The following is a 26,226-nucleotide window of genomic DNA, read 5'->3' as shown; positions in this document are numbered from 1 at the left end:
TAATTATTTATAATACAATAATATAATATAATGATATAATAATAGAAATAAGGTGCACAATAAATGTGATGCACTTGAATCATCCCCAAAGCATCCCCCCTATCCACCACCTCCGGTCCAAGGAAAAATTGTCTTCCGTGAAACTGGTCCCTGGTGCCAAAAAGGTTGGGGACCTGCTCTAAGCCACCACCTGGGGCCCCTGTTGCCCACCACTGTTTCACAGGCAGGCCTGTGACCTTCGGCTTTTCCTGCTGGAGTAGCACCTTTAACTTCCAGGTCGTCGTTTTCCAAATGAGATGCCTGTTTCACCAGGCAACGTGAACTGGCAAAACTTGGCTTATATTTAGAAAAATCAGCTTTGGCTCAATCATAAGACCCTGGGAGCTGCTAGGCAACTTACATTTTGTACATATTTGAGCAGACTTCTGCAGGCTAAAACCAGTCATTTGACTTCAATCACCCTTGTCCAAACTCTTGGGAAACCCTTGAAAACAAACTGTGAATTCCTCTGACAACCAGTGGTGAGGGCAAGCCTGGCCCTGAAAGGAAAGAAGAGGATGGACCTATTTCCTTGAGATCCACCATCTCCTTACAGATCCCAAAGTAAGATGAGTTAGGCCTATGGTTTTAAGTCCTGCAAGGTCGATCGATGTCAAGAGTGAAACCACTCCTCATGGAACAGGATTTTAGGTTAAGGGGGAAGATATTTTTCCTCTTTGTGCTTCTCTTCGGAGGACACAGAGTCAGCAGCTAATTCCCTGGCACAAGGCACCCACTCTGACTCAGAACTGCCCACAAGAAGCCAAACCATCAAGGGCAGTAGTTTTATCCAGCGGGTTGAGGTGGTGAATCCCCATAGGCCAAACAGAGGCTAGCAAAGAGAAATGGAGGCTGATTCCAACCCAGATTAACTTTCTCTAGAATTGAATGGGTGAAAACTTTGGGCCAAATATAGGCTTCCTGGCTTAATGTATTCAGTGATACTTTTTTTTTTTTTTTTTGGCTTAAGGGCATTAGTTTCCCACTTGGAGGCTCATTTATAAAACCGAGTTGACTGCAGAAACCAAGATGGACTGAGAAAGAGAGCCACCCCATCACGTCTCTGCTCTCCCCCCCCCTCCACTACTGGGCTAGAATAGATATTGAAGTTTTAGAGCCCAACCCTTGTGGCGTTCCGGGGAGAAAAGGACCCACCCACCACGTCTCCACCCTACCATCCAATCTCCCAAACATCCCCAACAGCAGCACTCCACATTTCCTGCTGCCAGATCCTCTTCTCGTGGACACCCCCTGACTCCATGACACCCCACCCAAGTTCACCATGATGGTTTGCGCCCCTCTTGCTTGGTACTCTGCTGGTTTAAAAAAAGACAGCCCTTGACACAAGGTCTGAAAGATATTTTAGGGAACACTCAGCACAGGACGCTCCCTCAAGGGAAAGACAATCAGAACTGCTGAGGAGGCAGGTCCTAAGAGCACAGTTAGGGTGTTTCTTTGAGTTCTGGGTTAGGCAATCCTGTCCTTTTATTTTTTCCCCTGGTGTTCATCTTTCTACCCAGAGAGGAGAGAAATACAATGATATGCTGCATAAAAGAAGGGCTTACACTTATGAACTTGGAACTCACTTTCTGCCTGAATTCATTCACTCAACATTTACCACGCAGCTGCTGTGTGCCAGATGTTTTCCCAGACACCTGGGATCTACCCATGAATACAGCAAAGATACCTGCCCTTACAAAGCTCACATTCTCAAGGCCAAAAGAGGGTGAGAAATAATAGCCTTAATAAATGTTACCAAAAGGAGTTTGTGGGTCCAGCTGCTTGCCCCTCAAAAGCCAATAAACAGGCCAGATCGGTGGAATGGAAAGTTTGCTTTATTTCAGGTGCCGGCAACTGGGTGGAGGAGGGTGGCAGACATCTGTCGAAAGGCCAACTTCCCACCCCGACAAGCAGCACGTGAGGGCTTTTAAAGACAGATTGTGGGGGTGGTCTACATGCAGGAGCAGCACAGTCAGTTCTAAGTTATCTTCAGATTGCTCATCGGTGATCTGACCAGCATCATCTTGGTTGTTTTACGTACAGTTAATCTTTCGTTCTAGGGTTTATTTGGTCCCATTTTTTTGTGGCCAATTGTAGGAATTGTGACAACTCATGTCCTGGGTACAGTCTGCTCATCATGTAGTTAACTTCTCCAGCTAGGTATCTGTAAGACGGCTCAGAATCTTATCTATAGCCCTTGAGAAAGAGCTAAAGGTCCTTGACTATGCTTAATGACTACATTATTGTTATCTAGTCTCCTTTGATTGTTTTCCTTTGTTTCCACTTTTCTCACTTCTCTGATTAAACTTATTCTTTGACTAAAGTTTTCCAGACACAAAAGGCAGGCAAAAGACACTGAGGGGGGGCAGGCAAGGGGAGGCAAAGACCTGCTCCGTTTGATAAGCTGCATGCTGTAATAGAAGGTGATTAGTACTCGGGAAAAATAGAAGAGGATCAGGGGGTCAGGGTGTATGGAGAAGTGGTAGTGATTTTAAACATGCGGGTCAGAGGTGGCTCCTTGAGAACGACTATGAGGAAAGACTTGGGGTGAGGGAACGTGCCAAGTTTATTCTGGAGGGTGAGGGAAGGTTTGAAGTCAGGGAGTATATGGGTCAGGTTTCCCTGGTGGCTCAGAGGTTAAAGCGTCTGCCTCCAATGCAGCAGACCTGGGTTCGATCCCTGGGTCGGGAAGACCCCCTGAAGGAGGAAATGGCAACCCACTCCAGTATTCTTGCCTGGAGAATCCCATGGACAGAGGAGCCTGGCGGGCTACAGTCCACAGGGTTGCAGAGAGTTGGACACGACTGAGCGACTTCACTTTCTTTCTTTGTCTTCCAAGAGAGACGGGAAACCTGGGGCTTTGAGCAGAAGACTGATATAACCTACTCTATGTTTTATGAGGCTTGTTCCAATTGCCACACAAGGGCTAAACCTTAGGCAAGCAGGTCCCTTACTGGCTCCAAATTTCTTCCTGATCTGTAAAATGGTAATTAGAAAACATCTAACTGTATCATTGACTGCTATGAGGTTCTTTACTGAAGGCACTGTGAGAATTACAAACTGACACAAGAATTCTAGTTATTATTGTTACTGCTGTCATCATAACGAATATTAAGAACTACAGGGACTTCCCTGGTAGTCCAGTCCACGCTTTCACTGCAAGGAGTGCCAGTTCAATCCCTGGTCCAGGAACTAAGACTCTTGCATGCCTTCCTGTACGGCCAAAAAACATATGTAATAATTAAAAAAAAAAGAAAGCACTATAGCCAATTAAGTAAAAGCAAAACTAGCTTAGCTGTTTTCTAAATGTGGATTTTAACATAAAACAAGTATTTTTTAAAAGTAAAAACCAGGACGTTCCTGGTGGCTCAGTGGTAAAGAATCCACCTGCCGATGCAGGAGACATGGGTTCGCTCCCTCGTCTGGGAAGATCTCACATGCTGGGGAGCAGCTCAGCCGGCGCACCACAATGACTTAGCCTGTAACCTGGAGCCTGTGCTCCGCAACAAGGGAAACCACCGCAATGAGAAGCCCGGGCCCTGCAACTAAGAGTAGCCCCTGCTCGCTGCAACTAGAGAAAAGCCCAAGCAGCAGTGAAGACCCAGCACAGCCAGAAATAAAGAAGTAAATAAAAACATTTTTTAAAAAAAGTAAAAACCAGAAAGATCAGCCTAAGTCTCTGATCTTGTAGGAAGATAGCTCAAAATGGACAGTGAGTTAGTAACTGTTTCATAGAAAAATTTGATTCAAGTAACATTTGAGTCATTCCTGTAGGTTGCTTCTGTACCAAAGTCCTTACATATACTATTTCACTGAACCTTCATAAATGTTCTGTGAGGTAGACACTGTTATTATCCCTGTTTTATATAAAGAAGGCAAGTAACTTGCCTAGGGACACACAATGGTGATCTGACACTAGTTAATGGGATCTTAACCACTTAACCTAGAACACATCCTGTCGCTAAACACCATAGAGCAAAAGCTTTCTGTAGTTCTGCTCTTTATTTTGGGACTCGATTTGTTGATGACAAAGTACTTCCGTGGAGGGGCGGGGAAGTAACTTTGTTTTGAAATAGTTTTCGATTGGCAAGAAATTACAGAGCTAATACAAAGCTCCTAGCGCCCTTCACCCAGGTCCCACTAATGGTAACATCTTACATAATCACAGTAACATCATCAAGTGACTTTGGAACACTGGACATGTGCTCAGTCAACCAGTCATGTCCAGCTCTTTCTAACCCTCTGGATTGTAGCCCACCAGGCTCCTCGGTCTATGGGATTTTCCAGGCAAGAATACTGGAGTGGGTTGCCATTTCCTATACCAGGGGATCTTCCCAACCCAGGATAGAACATGCATCTCTTGTGTCTCCTGCAATTGAACCACCCAGGAAGCCCAATACTACTAACTAAAATACAGGCGGGCCTTATTCAGATTTCACTAGCTTTTGGTTTTTCTTTGTTTGGGGGAGGGGGGATTTTTATGAAATTTCTATGAAATTTTATTACAGGTACAAATACGTATACAAATCAACCGTTTCATCACCAAAAAAAAGCTTCCAAGGCCTTCCCTGGGGGTCCAGTGGTTAAGACTCTGAGCATCGACTGCAGGGGGTGCGGGCTTGACCCCTGGTTGGGGAACTGAGACCCCACATGCCCTGCTGCTGCTGCTGAGTCGCTTCAGTCGTGTCCGACTCTGTGCAACCCCACAGACAGCAGCCCACCAGGCTTCTCCGTCCATGGGAGCTTCCAGGCAAGAGTCCTGCAGTGGGGTGCCATGGCCTTCTCCGCACAAGCCCTAGGGGTAGAGCCAAAACAAGAAAAGCTCCCCCATGCCACCCCTTTTACAAACACCCTTCCGTCCACCTAACCCCTGGCAGGAGCTGATGTGTACATCATCACTATAACCCTTTCATTTTGAGAATGTTACCTAAATGGAATTACATAGCACATAACATTTGAGACTGGTTTTGTTGACTCAGAATCATGCCCTTTAGACAAAGTGCTTCTTTGCTCACATTTCTTAAAGACAGCACTTACGTCAAAAGAAAAAACGACTGGGATAATGAGGGAAAAGTGTATGGCCTTCCTGTTCCTAAATGTGCCTGTTCCAGGCAGACTCTGAGTGGGCACGCAGCCCCGCAAAGCCATCTGAAGCCAAAACAGCCTCAGCCTAGTTCCCTAAATACCACCTACTTACTGGGAGGGGCTCAGGCATCACACTAACTTGTCCTCTAAGTTAAGAATAGATGTAAATAAGAATAAGTTTGAGTGTAGTTCCTTCACAGTGCTACAAAACTTTAACAGTTTAAAACATTTTTTATTCTGAAATTTTTAATTATATATTTACAGAAACAGACAGGGAGTTCCATGTACCCTTCACCCTACCTCCCCAATGTTAATGTCTCAAATAACTACAGTGTCAAAATGAGAAAACTGACACTGGTACCTTCCACAGAGCTTATTCAGATTTTTCCAGTTACACGTGGACTCATTTCTGTGTATGTGTTGCTTTATGTAAGTTTATCACATGTGTAGCTTCAGGTAACCATATCCCATTAAAGTTTATGTTAAAAAGCATACTATTAGCCTATAGAATGCTTGATTTCTATTTTACTTCTATCTTCTTAACCAAAAGGAAAAAAATCTTCAAATTAAGGAAAGTAAAATGAAGACTATAAAGAATCTAAAGCAAAATAAGTGTCAGTTGTAATGGTATATCTGACCATTTAGAAATAAATAAGGTCACCAAGTTGGGACAATTTATATCGATATATAAAGCCTTGGGTATTAAATTTTACAGATCCTTCTACTTGCTAAGAAAACTGAAGAGGAAAAGTTCTAGATGAACAGAGACGGGGACTTCCCTGGTGGTCCAGTGATTGGGACTCTGTGAGTTCAATCCTTGGTCAGGGAACTAGATCCCACATGCTGAGCAACAGCCAAAATGTAAACCAAAATAATTCTAGATGAACAGAGATGGACAGATTTTGTCCTTGTTTTCATAAAGAAAATGATACTGATTTTGGCAAGTACAAAATCAGTGAGAGACAGAATCTACAGTAGAACTTCAGAGAAGGTTATCAAAGTGGTGCCTAGGACACCTGTCTTAGGAGGACAGGCATGGAGTTCAGTTCACCAACAGGAAGTCAAGTCTGATTTCAAAATGAATTGCAAACTGATTTCTAGTCTTTCCAGGACAGTTCCTAGTTCAATGTATCAAGGAATATCTTAGAAGACAAGATGGAGAGATAAATGGTGGAAAAAATAAAATTAGGCAGATTTACTGCTGATTGAAAAGTAGACAAAAGAGCTAATTTCATGAATTGATATCAACTCAGAGGTTGCCTGATGGCCACTGTGTTTTGTCCTTGGTTAGATTAGAATCTAGACAGGAAACAGGGAGAGAACTTGCTAATCCAATAAGAGAATCAAGGTGGCCATTCAAAATGGCCTTAGTAGATTGGGATAATGAGATAAATTTTCATAGGGATAAAGGTCACATGGTAGGCTGAAATTTCAAAATAATTAAATATACAAAAAGCAGGAGAGTCTTGATTTTGCAGCAATTTATGAGAAAAATGCTTGGGGATTTCAGTTAACCTCAGACTCAACATGAACCAATACATTAACCTTCACCAAAAAGGTAATCTAAACTGCATTATCAGAAATAAAGCATTCAATATATTTAAAATGGATAACCAACAAGGTCCTACTGTGTAGCACACGGAACTCTGTTCAGTGCTATGTAGCAGCATGAATAGCATGGGAGTTTGGGGGAGAACGGCTGAGTCCCTTTGCTGTCCACCTGAAACTATCACAACACCATTAATTGGCAAACTCCAATATAAAATTAAAAGTTTTTTTTTTTAAAAAAAAAGCAAGGTAAAAAGAAATATTCAAAACACAAGAGGTTACAACCTCCACGTAACTTCACACACATCTTTTCAAAATAATACCAACGCTACCAAGCTCTTTCAACAACGAGAGGAGTTGGGAACACTTTCCAACTATGTTTTAAGAGGTCAACGCTACCCAGATGCCAAAACCGACATCACAAAAACAAAATTATAAACCAATTTCCTTCATGAACACTATTGTATGATAAAGACCTGGACTAGCTTTTGTCCCTGGTAATTTACTGAGTAACGAGAGTGGCTTTGTTATGCTAATGAGGTAACTCAAGTGGATCCATAGATGATTTCTAGAAGAGAATGGTCACCAGAATGACTAAATCATGTGATGGGAGGGTTGGGGCTTTGATCCACGTGATATGAGCTCAAGTTCCTGACCTCTAGGAAAGAGAGGGAGGTCTGGAGACAGTACTCCATCACGGTTAATGCTTTAATCAGTTATGCCACATAATGAGGCCCCGGTAAAAACATTCTGAGCACCAGAGCTCAGCAGCTCCTGTTCCGTGAGCACACTGATGTGCCAGATGACGCTCTGCATTTGGCGCCCTCCCAGACTTCATCCTGTGTGCATCCTTGGTGAAATAAACTACAACTTAAGTAGAGCACTTTTCTGAGTTCTATGAGTTATTCTAGAAAATCACTGAACCCAAAGGGGTCATGATGGCTGCTGTTTAGTCACTAAGTCTAAAGCGACACCAGAGGGTCTCTTTGTGACCCCATGGACTGGAGCCCACCAGGCTCCTCTGTCCATGGGATTTCCCAGGCAAGAATACTGGAGTGGGTTGCCATTTCCTTCTCCAGGGGATCTTCCGAATCCAGGGATCAAACCCTGCATCGGAGGTGGATTCTTTACCACCGAGCCATTTGGGAAATGCAAGGGGGCCATAGGAACCTTCAAATTGACAGCCAGTAAGTAAGGAGTACAGGTGGCTTGGGGACTCCCCTGAGACTCGTGGATAGCAGCTGAGGTGAGGGCAGTCTTGTGGAAGATGCTATCCTGACCATGGGGTCTTCACTAACTCACAGTAATTAGGAGCAGAACCGGCTCGCAGTACAAGCAGTCGGTGTCATCCCAGAAAAAGCTTAAATACAATAATATTTAACTGCATATCTATCAGCCAATGGAATCTATCACAGTACATCAGAACCAAGCAGAGTTTAGTCCAGGAGTGCAACACTGGTTTAAAATTCAAAAATCCAGTCCATGTAATTTGCCACATGAGGAGTATAAAGGTGAAAAACAATATGACCTCAATAGATGCAGAGGCCCAACACTGAAGAATACATACCTTATGATTTCATTTACGTAAATTTCAATAACAGGCAAAATTTATATATGAAACTAGACGTCAGAACAAGGTCACCTACGGGAGGGGCAGGCTGACCCAAAGGGAAAAGGGAGTACGTCCTGGGGTGATAGCAGCGTTCTATATATTGACTGAAGTGGTGGTTACATGACTATCTACATTCATCATGACTCATTGAATGTGTGCTTCAGTTCTATGCACTTAATTATATGTCAATTTAACCTACGTATTTCATTGTATGCCCCATAAATCTTCTTTACAGGACTTCAAAACAATCATCCAGAGAAGGTGGAATGTATTTTTTTAAAGTTGATTTTGAACAAATAAGTCACTTGATGATCAATTCCTCAGAGAAACTCAAAGAAAACTCAGATGAAGGTGAGCCAATGATAACATTCCTTGTGGAGTCAGGAGCAAGAAAAGTGATTCAGAGACAATATCTCCGGCTGGCAATCACTTGTTGGTCCATTCTCACCATAAATATTCAGTGAGTATTACCATGAGTCAGGCTCTGTCTTGGGAGAGACGAAGCCCTTGTCCTTACTAAGCATACATCCTCTAAGAAGACAGACAAGGAGACTAAACAAATAAACAGGGTAATGACAGACTGTGACCAGTGCGACGACGCAAGTCCACAAGAATATGTGCCATGCCTGAGAGTCAATAAAGGAGTGAAGAGGACCCAAAGGAATGACCAGGAAAGACCTCTGTGCAGAAGTGTTACCTGACACATGTCACGGGGTGAAGGGCAAATGGAACAACACTGTAGGCAGACAGAAGAAATGGTGCAAAGGTCCTGAGGCAGGGAGAAGGGGGATGTTTCTAAGAAAACAAAAGACAATCAGTGTGACTGGTCTTAACTAGCAAGGCGGAAAGAGTGGGTGGGGGTGGGATTGGAAAGTAGAGTGGGGACCAGAGCACGCAGATCCAATGAGGAGGAGCAGAAAGGCCTCTTGAGAGAAAGTCAAAGATAATGGGCAGCCACTGAAGAGTTCCTGCAGGCAGGGGACATGACCTACCATGGAGGACAAGAGTGGGGATAAGGCTGGGAGCTAAGAGACCAGTTAGGATGCTACTGCAGAGATGCTGGCAAGAGCTGGCGGTGACCTGGTCCAGGGCCCTGCAGCAGAGGGGTAGGAAAGAGATTTGCGATGTATTGTGGGAGCACAACTGGCAACCTCCTGATGTAGTCAGTCTAAACAATGAGCAGCAGGAAGGATGGGCAGACGGTGATCCTACACGCTTTAGCAGGAGGGGGAACTCTGGGGCAGAACAAGTCCGAGTACGGGGGGAAATTAAGAGTTTCATTTTAACACACTTACATATCCAGTAAGTGGACATGCCAGGAAAGGAGCATGAAGCTCAGGAGGGTAGTCTGAGCCAGAGATACAAAGTTCAAAGTCATCACCACACGGATGGTTGTGAAGCCAGGATCCAGAGGAAATCTCCCAGGCGGGAGTGCCTCAGAGGGATCAGAATTCGGTCCAGGACTGAGCCCTGTGGCACCCAGCATGTTCAGAACTCCTGTCGTGGGCAGAGGAAGAGCACTGAGGCAGGAAGGAAGCCAGAAAGACAGTGGTTTCGGAAGGTCACCTTTGGCATGCAGTGTCCTCGCAGAATACTCCCTGAGTACGTGCAGACCGGGAGTTAGGGGGTGGTAACCTTACCAGCAGAGAAGGCAATGGCACCCCTCTCCAGTACTCTTGCCTGGAGAATCCCAGGGATGGGGGAGCCTGGTGGGCTGCAGTCCATGGGGTCACACAGGGTCGGACACGACTGAAGTGACTTAGCAGCAGCAGCAGCAGCAACCTTACCAGACATTGCTGGGAGATGCAAGAAGAGGCGCCAAAGAGGAGCCCATCAGATTTTGCAGCACAGAACCATCTATGGCACTGACCCTAAGAGCAGTGTGGGAGGAGGGCTAGGACCAAAGCCAGGTCACGCCCACTTAGATGGAAATCAGATGACTGATGATTTCATGGCAGTCACAGCCCCAAAATGACTCAATCCTCCCACAACTGCCTCCATGACCAAGGCATTTGCCTCGCCACCACCTCGCTGAGGTCTTCACATCAGTGGTTCCTGAAAGGCAAGGCCTGCCAGGCCAGCTGGGCCACAGCTGCAACGGGAGATGTGAGCAGGGCTTCCCGGCCACCCTGGCTCGAAGATTCCGGCCACTTGAATTGACATAACCACAGACACCCATCCTGTACTGTGACCTCTGACCCCCGAGATTTCCACCTGCCTCCCCATCCATCTGGTCCCCATCCTGGGCTGCCCCACCTGCGTTTTTATCCTCCTCAAGTGCCCGCTGCTGTACACTACAGCACTCACTGAACTTCTGCTCCCTTCCACTGTCAGAAAGCAAACAAGAAACAAATGCCACAACAGAGACTCACCAGGAACAGTCAGAACAGAGGGGGATCTTTCTGGAAGTTCATTAACACGGCTGCTGTTTTGAACCCAGTAAATGCTGACGGGCTCGGGTGGACCCACAGCCTGACAGGTGAGGTTGAAGGCTGTGTTTCTGGTGACATTCATGCTCTCGGGCTGCCTTGTAAAGTGAGGAAGTCCTGCAGAGGAAGTGGTAAGTGGAAGAAGGTTTTAGATTCAGAGGCCAAGGCACAGCCCCCAGGTGAATGGAAACCACACCAGAATTCGGCAATAGTTCTCTCTGTCCACCACCCTGCAGTGCAGGAGGCTTGGGTTTGATCTCTGGGTTGGGAAGATCTCCTGGAGAAGGAATTGGCAACCCACTCCAGTATTCTTTCCTGGGAAATCCCATGGACAGAGGTGCCTGGTGGGCTACAGTCCATTAGGTCGCAAAAAGTCAGACACGACTGAGTGATTAAACTTTTACTTTCTGTCCACCACCCAGGTCTGAAATGCTCAGTTTTCACTCCGATGAAGTTGAATAAGAAAGCACACAGAAGCTAATTCCTACCAGTCTAGCTCTAGCTGGCTTTCTAGGACACTTTCCCAAAGGAGCAATGGTGATTCAGAACTGGTTTTTCCAGAAGGGAGGCCTGGCAGTTGTGAAATTAGGTGTTGCTTAAGCTCCTGGAAAGGCTGGCAGGATTCCTTACCAATAAACACAGAGTGAAAACAAAACCACGTGCGAGGTCTGCCCCCCCTGCCGCCCTTTTTTTTAAGTTTAAGTACACGGTTGGGGGCAGGAGGAGAAGGGGACGACAGAGAATGAGATGGCTGGATGGCATCACCAACTCTGTGGACACGAGTTTGAGTGAACTCCGGGAGTTGGTGATGGACAGGGAGGCCTGGCGTGCTGTGATTCATGGGGTCGCGGAGAGTCGGACATGACTGAGCGACTGAACTGAACTGAACTGATACTTGATTTATGGCTTTCCAGGTGGTGCTGCAGTAAAGAATCGGCCTGCCAATGCAGAAGACGCAGGGGACATGGGTTCCATCTCTGGGTTGGGAAGATCTCTTGGAGGAGGAAATGGCAACCCACTCCAGTATTCTTGCCTGGAGAATTCCATGAACAGAGGAGCCTGGTGGGCTACAGTCCATGGTGTTGCAAAGAGTCAGACACGACGGAGCAACTGAGCATGCACGCTTGATTTATAGTGCTGCGTTATTTCCAGGTATGTGGTGAAGTGACTCAGTTATACAGATGCAAAAATACATATTCTTTCAGATTCTTTTCCATTATAGGTCATTACATGACACTGAACAGAGTTCCCTGTGCTGCGCTTGTTTATTTTATACATGGTGCTGTGTATGTATTCACCCGAAACTTCTACTCCTCCCTCTTTGGTAACCACATGTTTGTTTTCTTTTTCTGTGAGTCTGGTTCCGTTTTATAAATAAGTTCATCTGTATCTTTTTTTCTTTCGTTTCCATGTATAAGTGATACCATATATTTGTCTTTCTCTCTGACTTCACTTAGTATGATAATCTCTAGGTCCATCTTTGTTTCCGCAAATGGCATTATTTCATTTTTTATGGCTGAGTAATATTCCATCATAGGCCTCCTGGTGGCTCAGCGGCCGAGAATCTGTCTGCCCATGCCAGAGATGCAGGTCGGGAAGACCCCTGGAGAACATAGTGACAACCCACCCTAGTATCCTTGCCTGGGAAACCCCATGGACAGAGGAGCCTGGAGGGCTACAGTCCATGGGGCTGCAAAGAGTCAGACGCGGCTGAGCACGCACACAATATTCCATTATACGGCACATATTCTTTATCCACTCAGCTGCTGATGGACACTTAGATTGCTTCCGTGTCTTGGCGATTATAAACAGTGCTGCTGTGAACACTGGGGTGCATGGATCCTTTCAAATTAAAGTTTTCATCTTTTTTGGATATTTGTCCAGGAGTAGGATTGGTGAATCACATGGTAACTGTAATTTTAGTTTTTTGAGGAACCTCCATACAGTTTTCCATAGTGGTTACCAATTTATACTCCCACCAACAGTATAGGAGGGCTCCTTTTTCTCCACACCCTCTCCAGCATTTATCATTTGTAGACTTTTTGATCATGGTCATTTTAACTGGTGTGGTCTGCCCATTTTTGAGGACAACCTGTTGTGTGTGAGCTTTCATGTTGGTGATAATAAATTTTAAAATCTGTATACCTGTGTAAGACTGAACAGTTTTTCCAAGCCTAAACTCATGAGAACAGTGTAGACAGAGTTACACAGTTAACAACCTCAAGATTTCCCACTTTGATTCCAGAACTGGGGTCACAGGGAAGGGACGTTAAGAACAGCTCAGAGACAGCCAGTTGGTACTTATTTGGGGTATATGCCAAAATTTTAACAGATCAAGCGAACTGACCTCCAGCATTTAAATTGTCTTCTTTGGGGACTGGGAGCTCACAGATCCGGTCCCAGCAGGAATAACATGGGAGTGTTAAAATGGAATTCTTTTTTCCAAGCTTTACTGTTTTACCAAACTTCATTTGAACCTAACTCATTCCTACCCTGGGCATTTTTTTCCTGGGATTTTACAAGTAAAACGTCTTCTGAATAGTTTTCCTAGAGTAGCAGCAAATGTAGGAACCCTCCCCTCCGGTGGATACTGACAGAATCCTGTGGCACAGCCGTCCAGTTTGGGACATGCGTGCGTGCCTGCCAGGTCACGTCAGTCGTGTCCGACTCTATGTGACCCCATGGACTGCAGCCGGACAGGCGGCTCTCTCCACGCAAGAATACTGCTATGTCCTTCAGGGGATCTTCCCGACCCAGGGATTGAAGCCGCGTCTCTTAGGCCTCCTGCACTGGCAGGTGGGTTCTTTACTACTAGCACCACCTGGGAAGCTGCCCAGGGAAGTCTGAGATGGGCTCAGAGCAAAGCTCCAAAAGAGACCCTCGTGAGGGACCTCCCTCTCTCGGGCCTCCTGCAGCGTCAGCGGGTTTAGAAAAGTTCAGGTTTAGAAAAGAATGGACAGCACAGTTGCCTTTCAGTGGGAGACGAGTCTCTTTGAACTTCACTGAAAAGCTAATCACCTTCTCTAAAGCCTGCGACGAGAAGGGTGAGGAGAAAGCCACCAAGTCATTCTCCTGATGACACTGTAGATGGGGCGCCTTGATGAGCAGGGATGCAGAGACCCTGCAGGACAAGTCCCTGGGAAAGTGGAGTGGCCACTTGGGTTGATAATGAAGATGCTTCTTCCTCGAAGCCCCTCTTGGCAGGCTCAGCTATTGCCGAACCAGACAGGCAAGGCCCAAGATGCAGGACCTGGCCTGGCTCACCTGTGCGTCAGCTCATGTCCCCACGAGAGTTCAGGTTCCTCGAGGGCAGAGACTGCCTTCTTCCTTGCCTGATGCCCCAGTTCTCCCCTACCAGGCCCATGTCATGTCATGGCATCAGAACTGCACTGAATCACGTGCCCGAGAAACCCTAAGGATTGAAAAAGGAATCCCAGGCACAGTTGAAACTAGCTGATTCTCCCTGGTTTCACTGTCCGCATAAGCAAGATAGAAAAGCAGGGGTCCCCAACCTCCGGGATCTAATGCCTGATGACCTGAGGTGGTGCTGATACAATAACAGAAATAACGGGGACAGTAAATGTAATGCACTTGAATCATCTCGAAACCATAACCACCGCCCTCCCCCAGCCCCGCCGTCCACCCCTCTGTCTGGGGAAGTTATTTTCCATGAAACTGATCCCTAGTGCCAAAAAGGGTGGGGACCACTGCAGTAAAGGATACTAAATAATAAATAACTGGCACTTGACCAGGTGAGTGGCATCTGGGGCCAGCACTGAGAACCGTTTAATAAACTGCATTTTGCTTAGACTTAAGGTTTTATTTTTTGTTGTTGTTTTGTTTTTGGCTGTGCTCGGTCTGAGTTGCCCTGGAGCATGTGGGACCTTAGTCCCCTGACCAGGCATCAAACCCACGTCCCCTGAATTGGAAGGTGGATTCCTTACCACTGGACCACCAGGGAAGTCCCAAGACTTTAGTTTTTTAAATTGTAAATAACCTTAAGGCAAAAGTGAAGTCACTCAGTCGTGTCCGACTCTTTGCGACCCCGTGGACTATAGCCCACCAGGCTTCTCCGCCCATGGGATTCTCCAGGCAAGAATACTAGAGTGGGTTGCCATTTCCTTCTCTGGGGGTCTTCTGGACCCAGGGATTGAACCCAGGTCTCCTGCATTGCAGGCAGACGCTTTAACCTCTGAGCCACCAGGGCAGACATAGTCCCTTTTTGTCTCAGGCATAGTGCCTAGCAGAGAGCTAAATCTTTAAGAATTAAGTTTATTTCATAACTACCTATAATCTAAGAAAGAAGATGGCCTTTAAAATCTCAGTGCTTAAGGATCTGCAAGTTTTGTATCAGAGTATGCATACAAATGGCATAAATTAGGAATTTGAGAGTAACATAAACACACTGCTATATATAAAATAGCTAAACATCAAAGCCCTACTGCATAGCACAGGGAACTATACTCAATATTTTATAATAGCTTATACGGGAAAAGAATCTGAATATATGTATATACATACATACATATATGGGCTTCCCTGGTGGCTCAGAGGTTAAAGCGTCTGCCTCCAATGCGGGAGACCCGGGTTCGATCCCTGGGTTGGGAAGATCCCCTGGAGAAGGAAACGGTAACCCACTCCAGTATTCTTGCCTGGAGAATCCCATGGACAGAGAAGCCTGGTAGGCTACAGTCCACAGGGTCGCAAAGAGTCGGACACGACTGAGCGACAGAATGGAACGGAACGGACATACATATATATATACATATACACACATGGTTTCCTTGGTGGCTCAGCAGTAAAGCTGCTGCTTTTGAACTGTGGTGTTGGAGAAGACTCTTGAGAGTCCCCTAGACTGCAAGGAGATCCAACCAGTCCATCCTAAAGGAGATCAGTCCTGGGTGTTCATTGGAAGCTGAAACTCCAATACTTTGGCCACCTCATGCGAAGAGTTGACTCACTGGGAAAGACTCTGATGCTGGGAGGGATTGGGGGCAGAAGGAGAAGGGGACGACAGAGAATGAGATGGCTAGATGGCATCACCGACTCGATGGAGGTGGGTTTGAGTGAACTCCAGGAGTTGGTGACAGACAGGGAGGCCTGGTGTGCTGTGATTCATGGGGTTGCAAAGAGTTGAACACGACTGAGCGACTGAACTGAACTGAAAGCTGCCAATACAGAGACAGGGGTTCAATCCCTGGGTCAGGAAGACCTTTTGGAAAAGGAAATGGCAACGCATTCCAGTATTCTTGCCTGGAAAATCCCATGGATAGAGAAGCCTGGTAGGCTACAGTACATGAGGTCACAAAAAATACAACTTAGCAATTAAATATCAAACATACGTGTATATATATGTATATACACATACATATATGTATTCTATATATATGTATGTATCTATCTATCTATATCTGAGTCACTTTGCTATACACCTGAAACTTACACAACACGGTATATCAACTTCAATTAAAAAATTTTTTTAAAACCCAACAACAAACAAATGGGCATGCCAAACTCTGGAGCATTATACACAAAGCAATTAATGCAGGCTCTAAAACCAGCAAGTAGCAACTGGACATCTGTGGCCTTTGGACTCACCTTGAACCTCGATGTAGATGGGGTCAGACACGATCTCTTCGCTGTTTATTTTCATCTTACAGATGTACGACCCATTGTCTGAACGCTGCACACTGGTTATGCTTGAGAGAGAAACACAAAGATATTTCATTGACCTTTCGAGTTTTTACTACAGGAATCAACATTCTTCAACTTCTTTGTCTTTCACTGTGATGATTAACCGTGTATGTCAACATGGCTGGGTCGCAGCACCTTGAGATTTGGTCAATCATTACTCTGGACACAGATATTTTTCAGATGTGATTCATATTCAAGTCAGTAGACTCACAGTAAGGCAGATTATCCTCTATTGCTTGAGTGGGTCTCGTTTAGTCACTTAAATGTCTTATGAGCCTAGAGCAAGGTCCTCTGAGGAACAAGGAATTCTGCCTCCAAACTGCCTTTGGAACTCAAGGCTGCAACATCAGCTCTCCCCTGGGTCTCCCACTGACACTCCACAGATTTCAGATCGGGCAGTACCCACAATTACCTGATGCTGGGGCAGATTGAGGGCAAAAGGAGAAGAGGGCGGCAGAGGATGAGATGGTTGGATGGCATCACCATCTCAATGGACATGAGTTTGAGCAAACTCCGGGAGATACTGAAGGACAGGGAAGCCTGGAGCGCTGCAGGTCATGGGGTCGCAAAGAGTCAGACATGACTGAGCAACTGAACGACAATTACATTAGGGGTCTCCCCAGTGGCTCAGTGGTAAAGAATCCACCTGCCAATGAAGGAGATATGCGTTTGATCCTTGGGTTGAGAAGATCCCCTGGAGGAGGAAATTTTGACCCACTCCAGTATTTTTGCCTGGAAAATCCCATGGACAGAGTAGCCCCATGGGCTAGTCCGTGGGGGTCACAGATCCAGACACGACTTCAACAACAATGACACAGGGGCATTAAATCTTTAAAATGACACCAATCTTTAATGTTTTTTTGCTCTCTCTCTTTTCACATGTGTGTCTCCTATCGGTTCTGTTTCTCCTAAGAAACTGCCTAACGCCTGTGAGCTCACCTGTCTGGATTTCTGTGGTAGGCTCTGCACCAGGGTTCTCCAAATCAGCGTACAACCTCTCAAGGTATTTTGCAAATTTGTGGGACTGTCCTGGATGGTCATATAACTAAGGGCCAACATGGCTTTCAGGGGTCAGAGGCAACTTTTCCACAACCCAAATGACCTTCAGAGACTGGAACCTAACCCCACTGTACACATACAAAGTATTTTGCCTGGTGTTAATATCCGTCTTTGCCCAGGACCATGAAATGGTAGGCGAGTGTCTCCTTGTCCTGTTTTGAACTTGGCAGTCATGGTCTGGAGAAAGGGTGACTGACAGCACCTCTCTGTGTGCAGTGGCCGTGTGCATGGTGCAAGTCGCTGTGGACTTTATTACCTCTCCTGGTGGGGTCACGCCCAGTATTTACACATTCACGTTCATACTGTTTAATTATCAGTCACCTTCCTTTTGTTTTCCTCATATTACAGTGTAAACAAAGTATGTTATTAAATATCTGATATAAACAGGAGGCCTTGGCTCAAGGAGGTTCAGAGTCCTGCTTGTCAATTTCTCAACATGTTTACAAACAGGGAAATATACCACAGACGTGACACCCGCTCTTAGCTGGGTAGGAAGGGATGAGAGAGTACGGAACACTCTGAAATACTCCCAGATGCTCCCCGAAAGAGGACACCTTTATTAGTCCCCCAGCACTGGTCTCCTCTCTGTCCGACAGACACAACCAAGAAGACTGCGACAGAGGAAAAGGGGAAAAACCGTGGTGAGGCCCGCTTGTCTTCCTAGCAGCTTGCTCCTCGATGTGACTTATTTGTGAAAGTGTTAGTGCTCAGTCGTGTCTGACTCTTTGCAATCCCATGCACTCTAGCCCACCAGGCTCCTCTCTGTCCATGGAATTCTCCGGGCAAGAATACTGGAGTGGGTTGCCATTCCCCTCTCTGGGGGAATCTTCCAAACCCAGGGATCGAACCCGAGTCTCCTGCAGGCAGATTCTTTACCATCTGAGCCACCAGGAAAGTGAAGCCTTAGGGAAGGGGCTTTATGTCAGAGTGCCTCAAGGTCACCAGAAGAACATGGAAAGAGACCTCACAGGACAAAGATCTCCAAATGAGGGGCCAGCGGACGCTCCCTGAGAATGTGTTGGGATGTCATGGCTACCAGAAGGGGATCAAGAAAGAGGAGGAGCAGCAGGTGTGCCGCTCACTGTGGGCACCAACCAGGGGCCGGATGGTGCACAGGGCTTCTGGAAGATTCTGTATGCTGATCAGTCTGCCTACTTTGTAGTTCTAAGGGAAACCAAGGTCATGGCTACTGAAAAGAGGAGCGTTTCCACTCATTTCACAAGTTCTCCTTGAAAGAGGCATCATTTTCTTGCAGGAAAACCTAGGGAGGAGCTGAACAGAGTGGATGACGAGATTCAAGACTCAGTGAGCCAGAAACCAGAGGGGAAGTGACAGCCAGAGAGGAAGGCAGGCCACAGCCCCAGTGAGGCTGCACCCAGGTCAAGGGTGCACAGCACACCGGGAACCCGAGAAATCAGCAGGCACAGATACAATGGAGCGGCACACGCAGGCTGCAGAAATCAGACTGCACAAAAAAGCCTAGGAGTGTCTTCAACCAGCCAGCAAGGAAAATTCAGACTAGGAGAAGAGCAGGAAAACACAAAACTCAATAAATATTTGGTCACTTTCTATTTTTTTTTTTTTTAAAGAAAGAAATACAAAAAAGAATCAATAAAGCCTTGCCTGAAAACAAACAAACACTTGGTCTTTTACTCATTTGCTTTGGGCAGGGTTTGGCAGCACCTGGTGAGAAGGACCATTTGTGTCTGCATTAATTACAGAGTCCAGATTCATCTTACCTATAGCACAAGAATGGTTTTTCACAAATAATTCTACTTTTTCTTTTATAGATATAACATAAAGGCTCCCAGGATGAAGGCAGGGTGCGGCTAGAACTCGAGATGGGGAAGTGGTCCCCCATCTCCTCCTTCTCCCCGACAGAAACAGCAGGAGAGGCTCCGCTCGCAGAATAGCAATCTAGACATTCCAAGGACTGAGCAAGGAATTCCAGAAAGAACACAGAGAGGGGAGGGGGAGGATATGATTCAAGAAAATGCCCAGAACTGGAGATATGGATCTTTCCAAACCTGACCATGAGGCTGGGCAGCACAGCAAGAGAGAAAAGACCCGCCAAGGGGCTTCACCAACCCCTTAGACATGTCACACATCTAAGATAAAGTGGAGACCCCCAAAAGCTTCCAGAGAAAGGAAAAGCAGGTAATTTATGAGTGAATCAGAACAGCATCATGCTTCTCAAGGACAACTCTCAGAGCAAAAAGATGACAGTAGGAAATTGCTTTCCTTTTAAATTCTGTATCTGGTCAAACTGTCTTTTGGTGAGAGTAGGAAAAATATGGCATTTTCAGATATTCAAGAGCCCAGAAAGCAAGTGGAGGGGGTGGGCTCCACATAAAGTTAGGGAGTAAGCCAGGAAGAGGGGAAGCTGGGCTCTGGGAGACAGGAGCTAGAAATCAGGAGGAATGAGGCTCCCAACAATAAGAGCAAAGATGACTCAGCCAGACCCCAGGCTTGGAGGGCAATGTGTCTGGGCTGGAGAGAAAGGAACGGCTCCAGGTCTGGCACCTCCAAGGAAAAAACTCCAGTCCTGAGAATTGTGTCATTTTGAGAGGACATGCCTATTTTCCTTTCGAACGTGGAGGAGAATGAGCGATTAAAAATTAGAAAATTAAGTGAACTAACAGGCAGGCAAGGAAACTATTAAGTTCAGGAAGATCAAAAAGCTCGACAAGAAGGCCAATGTAATTACAGTTTGACGACATGATTCGGCTGAAAATAGCATTTCCACAGCCACAGAAATTGTGAATGCTGGGTACTGATTTAACCACGGCCGTGAGTAATACTCTATTAGATTAACACACCATGCTGGGGCCTGGCACGGGTATGCATGCACACCACACACACACACACACACACACACACACACACACGACTTGTGGATTGACTATCTCTGGAAAGCGACCCAATCAGTGGGTCACCTCTCCTCCCCATCGAGAAAGCACTGGGGGCTGGAGTGGGATAGACAGACTACTTTACCATGTGCAGGCACTTTTTAATAAAGGGTTAAGAATTCCAACAGATTTTGGTCAAACATCTGAATGGGGGAAGACCAAAGAAACCATAAACTCAGACCCGACGTCTAGACAGGAACCATCTGGAGAGAGCTGAGGTGAGGAAGGGGGAGTTGAAAGGGGGCTGGCAGCAGCAAAAGCTCATCCCCACTGGGATGCCCTCAGCTAACATAGCCCCAGAACATCCTACAAGGACACACATCTCTCTGGCCGTCAGACCTGTGACAATTAGGCTGATCTGCTCACAAATGGCTTGTGGTGGTAGTTTAGTTGATAAGCCATGTCAGACTCTGTTGTGATCCCATGGACTGTAGCCTGCCAGGCTCCTCTGTCCATGGGATTTCCTGGGCAAAAACACTGGAGTGGGTTGCCATGCCCTCCTCGAGGGGGTCTTCCCGGATCAGGATCGAGCCTGGGTCTCCTGCACTGACAGGCAGATTCTTTACCATCTGAGTCACTGTATGTGGAGTGCATACAAATCTCTCTATCTCTCTGTGCTTCTGTTCCTTCTCAGAAATGGGGGGTCCAACACCTACCTCTACACCATGGATGGCACTTATGGGAAATCTGGAGCTCAGTAAATATTTGGTCACTTTAAAAAAAAGAAAGAAAGAAATACAAAAAGGGACCAATATTAGCTGACTCCTCTTGAATACCTAGAGTGGTCAAATTCCTCGAGAAAAAATGTGGAATAGAGGTTGCCGAGGGCTGGAGGGGATGGGGAGTGGGCACTTAGTGTTCATGGGTACGGAGATTCAGTTTGAGATGATGAAAGAGTTCTGGAGATGGATGGTGGTGACAGCTGCATATATACTCAAGATCACTGACTTGGATATTCAAAAAGGGTTAAAACGGTGTTTTATTTTATGTGTGCATGCGTGCTCAGTAGCTAAGTCATGCCTGACTCTTTGTGTAGCCTGCAGGGTTCCTCTGTCCATGGGATTTCCCAGGCAAGAATAAACTGGAGTGGGTTGCCATTTCCTCCTCTAGGGGATCGTCCCAATCCAGGGATTGAACCCATATTAGCAGGTGGATTTTTTTATCACTGAACCACCGGGGAAGCCCATGTTATGTGTATTTTACAACAATAAAAAACAAACAAACATTAAAAATGAAAGAAAAAAAAACTAGAAAAAAGAATACAAAGACCCACTGATAAGCATCCTATTTAAGCAGCCATCATTCAAATGGTGCTGACAGGATTCCATGGATAAATCGAGTTCAGGAATCTGGTACAAAATCTGACCTGAAAAGAAGTTTGAACTGAATATAAAGCAAGTCTGAAAGTCTCAGCAATCAGCTGATGGCTTGGCTGAACAAATGATGTCCTTACTTTCTAGATGTTTGGCTGATCTCTCATGTACGATTCCATCTTTGGGGTCAGCAAAAGCAGCGAGATAAAGAGCACCAGCAACGGCAGCAGGCAGACCCCGCAGGGGCAGGGTGGGCAAGGGTCTTGGATCTCAGAGCCTGCAGGGGCCCAAGGAGCACGCAGGAACCCAAACTACCCACTTAACATGTTTACCAGGAAAATGTACTCAGAAAGTAAAATCCGTCCAGCTTGAGCTACTGGGAAGGATGCCAGAATTTAAAGAGCATTGGGAACCCTTAGACTACAAAGAAAACAAACATCAAACACTCTCCCTTTGCCATAAATCACCCAATAACTAAATCTGCAGGGCCTGTCAATATACAGGAGCATCAGTTTTTGTTTTTGCTTGAGGGTGGGTCTCCTCAAGTCTTCTGATCTGAAGGCTGGTGCCTTCCTGGAAAATTTTATCTGATGAGTGTTTCAGCCTAAGCCAGAGAGCTATTTTAAACCTTACACCAGACTTTAGAGCTAACTGTTGTTGTCTAGTCTCTAAGTCGTGTCTGATTCTTTGCAACCCCAAGGACTGTAGCCCACCAGGCTCCTTAGTCCATGGCGATTTCCCAGGCAAGAATACTGGAGTGGGTTGCCATTCCCTTCAGGAAATATTTCTGACTCAGGGATCTAACCTGCATCTCCTGCCCTGGCAGGCAGATTCTTTATCACTGTGCCACCTTGGAAGCCCTTAGAAATAACTGTCCCAGGAATTACACTCTTCTTTAGAGACTTCATTGGGAGGTCTTGGCTACACAGGGTCCCCCGGCTAGACGAATGGATACCCTATGGTTTGAGCTGACATCAGGTGTAGATGGGATAGGATACTGGTTGGAGTGTCAAGGGAGATGTCCAGCCTGGTAACAAGTCCCACAGCGGAGGTCTAGCAACCGCTTTCGAGTGATGCACCATCCAGGATTAGGCATGGGGTGGGGGGTATGGGGCCAGGAGTAAGGAGGGGTGTTGGTGGAGATTTTCTGTATTAACTACCAAGCTATTGATTAGGAATACTCCAACCAACACTGAGTGCTCCCTACACCCATTAATGCAAGATGACTCTTGACTCTATCAATACTAATAGACATCTGATCCCTGCTTACATGTAGTCATCTATCATTTGCACATTTGCTTAAATAAATGTGGTCCATGCAGGTACTGTTAGTGGCATCTCCAACAAAATTGCAAGCTAATGAATTCCTGGTAAAATGGCATCCACTGAAAGTTTAGAACTAGTTTTTAGCTCTTCACTTTGCTGGGAACCAGAGTGGGTTTCCTTGGGGCCCATGAGATGTGAGAAGAGAGGATATGAGGAGAGGTATGCAAATCAGGCTCCCTAGTTAAGCTTACTCCCAGCTTACTATCTAGTTACCCTGGGCAAGAAATCCTAATTTATAAGGACCTCAGGGTCCTCATCTAAAAGACATCAAATTAGGCTCTCTAACATCCTTCTGTCTTGCAAAGAAATTATACAAATATTTATCATCTTGATCAAGTTACTTTAATTTACTTCACTGAATTACCCACAGCTACAGTGTCACCTGAACACTAATAAAGTGAATATGTCAGTGGTGGACTTGATGCTGCTCCAAACATTACTCAGTTCAGCTGAGTGTCCATCCTTTACAAGAATTCTGATCACTAAATTTGCTCAGTTGGGAGGTCACATAAGATTTTCTTCCCTTCCGAATGACTTTATAAGAGTTCAACCAAATATGTGCAAAAGTATACATTTTTCTCTAAAGTTCTCAAAATTTCACCTAGTCATCTTCCAATCTCTAAAGACCTAAGTTCTAAATAAGACTCTGCCTACTCTAGCTGTAAAAATTCTCCAAGTCTTTTGACTATCTCACGGCCCTTCAGAGCATACCTGGAGCTTTCAGTCAATTCCATCTCTTTGGCAAGAAGACCAAGAGGGATGCAGAGGCTCACCTATGGTCTCATGGGAGCCAGTGGCAGGAGCCCAACTTGGAACTCCCAGCCCAGAGAATACAGTTGTGCTTTCCTTCTAAGTGACACTCGGTGAGACCAAGACTTTGGTCAGACTCTTGTTTTTATAAGCCTTTAAACCTTATTTATTATGAAATGGTGATTTCAATTCTCCCATCAGAAACTGTGTCTGCATAATGGAAAAACATTTGTGCTTTGCAGATGACGGAGAAAAAAATACAGTCAGGTCTCCCGAGTGGTCTCAGTCCCTAGCTGAGAATGGCAGCCGGGAGACCAAGCCAGAGTTTAAATCAACCAATGAAAGACATGTCAGTTGTTTTCTGTGCCTTGATGATGACCGAGAGAACTTAGAAAATGTAGAAAAACAAAGCGGGGGGCGGGGGAGGAAATCTTATGGACGTGTTGACACACTAAACTCTGACTGGAGTCATCAGGTCTGTGGTAACTCAGAGGTGGTTTTTCTGAAAAGGAAACATACACTGATTCACCCAAAGTCATGACACAGTCTGGAAGTGGCCCAAACATCAGATCAGAGAAAGTAAAAACAACACATCAAAGAGGCTCCACTCAGCGTGGAGGAGTCCCGGAGAATCATCATCGCTGCCGGGCTCTGATCTCATCTTGAGCTTTTGGTGCCTACAGTCCGCGTGTGCCTGCTAAGCTGCTTCAGTCGTGTCTGATTCTTTGCAACCCCATGGACAATAGCCCGCTAGACTTCTCCGACCATGGGATTCTCCAGGCAAAAATACTGGAGTGGGTTGCCACGCCCTCCTCCAGGGTATCGTCCCAACCCAGGGATCAAACCTGCATCTCCTACATCTCCTGCACTGGCGGGTGAATTCTTCACCACTAGTGCCACCTGGTAAGCCTGACTGCAGCCCACCTAATTCTAAAACTGTATATGCTAGGAGGTCCTGATGCAAACACAAATAAACAAACACCCTCCTGGCTAAGAGGAGACAGGAGAGCATGAAGAGGGAGGGAATTCCCTGGAGGTCCAGTGGTTTAACTCCATGCTTCCACTGCAGAACTGCAGGGGACATGGGTTCAATCACTGGTTGGGGAACTACCATCCCACATGTCACATGACACAGCCAAAAAAGAGAGAGACAGAGAGGATGTAAAGGGACGGTGAGAAGAGGAGCGGCTGTCCCACGGTCTCCAGGATCTGGCGTATAAGGACTCAGGCCTTGCCGTGATGGGTTATTGGGTTATGTCCTGGCCTGGCGTCTCCTTGTCTCTCCCTGAACTCACTCGGCCTGCCCAGGCCAGTACAAAGTGGAATGCTGAGATAGAGACCCAAGTGGCTGAAGGTCTGTCTCAGCTTCCCAGACTTCAGACTGCCGGCCTTCTTCCCACCCCAACACAAGGTTAACATCAGTACCGGTATCTGTAGCTGCAAGGGCCACTGGGAGAGGAGGGAGGAGGAAGAGATGGAGCAAATGAAAGGGATGCAGGGCTGCGCTGTTTGACGAGCTCCACGCCCACCTAACGGTTCTGATGTCTCCTCATGCCAGGCAAGGACACGGCTCTCACCCACTGGGAGAGCTCTGGAGTCCAGCAGGACTTGGGGGGACTTGCAGGCCAGCTGGGAAGAGCGTCTGATCACCAAGAATTCCACTGGGGCCAAAATCCAATGAAAAGAGATCAACAATACAATCGGCTATTAATCTACACTCTGAATGGTGGAGCTGCTAACACAGAAAACAAAAGGCTGTTTTGATTACTGACAAGCCTTTTGCTTTTGAATCGCAAAAGCATAACATTTCAAAGAAAGGGAAAGTGAACACTTACCTGAAGGAAGCGATGACTGCTGTAACTTCATTATCCGGATAAAACTGAGTAATTGCATGATGGGCCCCCAGCAATTCCTTCCCATCTTTCCACCAAGAAATAGTTGCACTGTCCTGGTAGATGTTAGGTATGTTGATGGAACAATTAAACTTGACATCTTTGTGTTCAGAAAGTATTATATGGCCAACCGTGTGATTAAATGCAAGAGATGGTAGGAGCTTGGACCTGGCGGAGGTCACCCTGGGAAAGGCTACATGTCCAGGGTCTGGTGTTCCAGGCTGGATGGGCGGAGACACAGCGGTAGGCTGGTAGCCACCAGTGTGAGGAAAGAAAAATGGCGTGTGGTCAGCCCGTAAGCTTCCTGGGAGAGAGTCAGAGAACAGCAGGTTGGGGCTGGTTCCTTCCTTCATCTCAGCAATAGCTGTAAAACAGAATATCAGATTTTTAGCCTTTTTATTTTTTTTAGGTATAATCCTTTCATTTTTTTCCAACACATAAAAAACATATGTGACAAACTTGGATCAGACTGAACATAAAAAAACTTCCTTTTTTCTTGAAAATACATAGTGGATATTCTCCCCTGTCAACATCTTTCCTGCTGCTGCTGCTAAGTCGCTTCAGTCGTGT

General features: G+C 46.0%; 1 protein-coding gene across 4 annotated transcripts in view; it reads right to left on the bottom strand.

Annotated features, from left to right (window-relative positions):
* Positions 1-26,226, bottom strand: part of MERTK (MER proto-oncogene, tyrosine kinase) — a 122,215-nt gene that overhangs the window by 58,133 nt on the left and 37,856 nt on the right. For 3 of the 4 annotated variants that reach the window (XR_008682398.2, XM_055399356.2, XM_055399357.2), the window contains exons 2-4: positions 25,600-26,020; positions 16,312-16,412; positions 10,657-10,830 (exon numbers count right to left, since the gene is read on the bottom strand). Coding sequence is in view for 3 of the 4 variants with exons in the window: in XM_055399356.2 (XP_055255331.2) it covers positions 10,657-10,830; positions 16,312-16,412; positions 25,600-26,020 (696 nt within the window). In the remaining variant the exon portion in view is untranslated. The remainder of the gene's footprint in view (positions 1-10,656; positions 10,831-16,311; positions 16,413-25,599; positions 26,021-26,226) is intronic. The other variant, XM_055399358.2, reaches the window with a different exon arrangement.

This window comes from Moschus berezovskii, chromosome 11 (genome assembly GCF_049115385.1).
Source record: "Moschus berezovskii isolate FMDL1 chromosome 11, NW_MosBer_1.0, whole genome shotgun sequence".
Taxonomy (NCBI): domain Eukaryota; kingdom Metazoa; phylum Chordata; class Mammalia; order Artiodactyla; family Moschidae; genus Moschus; species Moschus berezovskii.
The sequence above is the reverse complement of the archived record's forward strand: the minus strand, read 5'-3'. Positions and strand labels throughout refer to the sequence as shown.